General features: G+C 44.0%; 1 protein-coding gene across 1 annotated transcript in view; it reads right to left on the bottom strand.

The window, feature by feature from the left end:
• LOC126577395 (gamma-aminobutyric acid receptor alpha-like) overlaps positions 1-2,500 on the bottom strand; it is a 47,544-nt gene that overhangs the window by 10,132 nt on the left and 34,912 nt on the right. The window contains exon 7 of the mRNA XM_050238997.1: positions 4-86. Coding sequence (XP_050094954.1) covers positions 4-86 — 83 coding nt within the window. The remainder of the gene's footprint in view (positions 1-3; positions 87-2,500) is intronic.

The following is a 2,500-nucleotide window of genomic DNA, read 5'->3' on the forward strand; positions in this document are numbered from 1 at the left end:
TACATGAACCGAACTTGAGCGGACAGCGCTGCGTGTCCATCGGGAAGTCCTCCAGGTTCATCGGACATCCGGCTTTAATGGTGAGCCTGCAAAGAATAGGTAAGGTAACCGTTGTTTAGAGGATCAATGAAGCAGAAGGAAATGGAACGAAAATCGAACGCTCGCTCGGTAGCACTCGGTGGCAGAAGATGCTCCACGATACACGATGCACCAGGCACTGGGCACCGGTCAGTACCGGACCATCATTGACGAAAGATCTGTCGAAAGCTAATGGAACGATAATTGGCAATTTGCTGCCCGGGCCCCGGGATGGTAATGGGACACCGTGTCTCGCAGATGCTCGGTTGCTTTCTTCGGTGGAATACGATTTTACGGCCGAAAGGACGGAGGACCGATATTAAAATGTGACACCACCGCGTGAGTAGCAGCGTGGTGCGTAGTTGTAGTAGCACAAAAGAACGTAAGATGATTAAACTTTTTTTCTCCTTTTTGTTTGTTGGAAACATTCAACGTTCGACACTTTACTACGTTTCGCCTCGATGGAAGCGTACTCTGAAACCCTGCTTGTTTCCGGTGACAAACGATGAACTGTGCTTTTCATTCGCGAAACGAATGTTGTTAAGATTGCTTACATTCTACATTGAGTTCTGCACTTTAAGTTACGGCTTGAGGTGTTGAATTTCTGGGAGTCATCTTGCTACAAGATTTAGATGTTTTCTAAAGATCTTTCTAAATCCTTTTTTAACTTTCTGAAACTATTTTTGCATTCTGCGTAATGTTTTAAGCTCTTGACAGTTAATATTTAATGTATTCGTCTGTTTTCCTTGGCTTACTTTCTCATCTTCATTATGGTACTCAGTAATAGTCTGTAAAAGATACATTCTATGAAACTTTTAAGTAGTTTTTAGGAGAATTTTTTTTTGTATAATGTTCGAATGAACAGTGTAGAGGGCTATTTGATTAATCAAGATACAAAGCTTATACGAAGAATACAACAGAAATCAATACGGTTGTAAGTGTACAACTCGGTTTGCAGTCAAAATGCCCTTGGATGGCATTCAAAACATGATTATTAAATATTCGACAGTCTCAAAAGTTAAAGCTCCTCAATAATGCAAGCTAGACATCCAGAAACTGACACCATTTAATGCTTCTTAACGACAATTCTTTTCTAAAACATTCTTATCTCCAACTAAAAAACATAAGAACCAAATTCTTAACGTGCCTGTGCACCATCCTAAGATTCCCGCTCTCTCTGCGTCCTCAAAAAGCACGTGCCCGGAATGCCAGATTCCTTCCGCAACCGCTAATTAGATCGTACGCCTATGAGGAGATTGAAATGTACCCAATTCAGTTGCCTGGGTTCGTATAAAATTGGTTTTCAATTTCTGCTTCCCACGACCGCCCGCACCACGGTCGTTCCGGATCGGACCGAATTGAAGCGCTGACAATCAACAGTTGCCTACGAACGTGGTGAAGGTGAAGCTGAAATTAAACGTAGCTCTATCGTAGCCACAAGGATCCAGCGGTGTCACAATTCGGACGATGGTTCGTGCTGGTGCCCGTGTAGTGCTGTTGCAGGCGCAATTGCTGGCTCCGCCTGGGAATTCCAATTCCCACGCTGGGTTCCAAATTAATCCCGAGAGCAAAATTAGGCATAATGGGGTCGGGGCCGGTGGTAATACTCGCCGGCGACCTATTACGGAAGCGGCGAGTAAGAGTATCGGATACTCGATCGTTGTTTTCCATTCCATTTGAAAGGTTCTGACAAGGCTTTAATGTTCTACTAGAGGACGGGAGTGGCTTCAATGAGCGACAATTTATGGACTAGGCAAGTTCAAGCAGTGATACGGAAGGCAAGAAATACATTTCGATGGAAAGTATTCTGTTCTAACAACCATTCTAATGAACTGTACACGTTTTATGAAAGTAAAACCATCAAGATAAAATTCAATAAATACATAATGTCCAATACGAAAACGATTCACTCGCTTCTGCTCGGTTCCTCAACACGAAAGGCCATCATTACTCTCATCACGAGACCACGTCATAAAATCCACTGTCCATTAAGCCCATTCCTCGACAACAATCGGCACCATAAGTAGGATTCGATTGAGGCAAATAACGCTCGATGGCCACTTAATGTTAAACATACCAATGGAAACCACAACAAGCACAACACTCAAAGCCAAACTGCAACCTACATATCCTGGCCAATGCCTCTCGAACTAAGCCGCCGTCCTTAACGGCCGTGTAGCGTCGCTCCGTTCAATACCCACGCACGAGAACGGTGTTGGAGTGGTCAGGGATAAATCCACCGCTAACTAAAGTGCACAATTCAAATGGCTTAAAGATCCGCTGCAAAGTTACTGCAACAAGGCACATTATGCAGAGGTCAGGTCCGTTCGGATCGAATCGGATTCGAATGCAGACCACCCCACTGGACGCATCGTTACGTTTGGAGTCCATCAAACTTTACGATTATTTATAAGCCCGTTTC

The sequence above is a fragment of the Anopheles aquasalis genome, chromosome 3 (genome assembly GCF_943734665.1).
Source record: "Anopheles aquasalis chromosome 3, idAnoAquaMG_Q_19, whole genome shotgun sequence".
NCBI classification, from domain to species: domain Eukaryota; kingdom Metazoa; phylum Arthropoda; class Insecta; order Diptera; family Culicidae; genus Anopheles; species Anopheles aquasalis.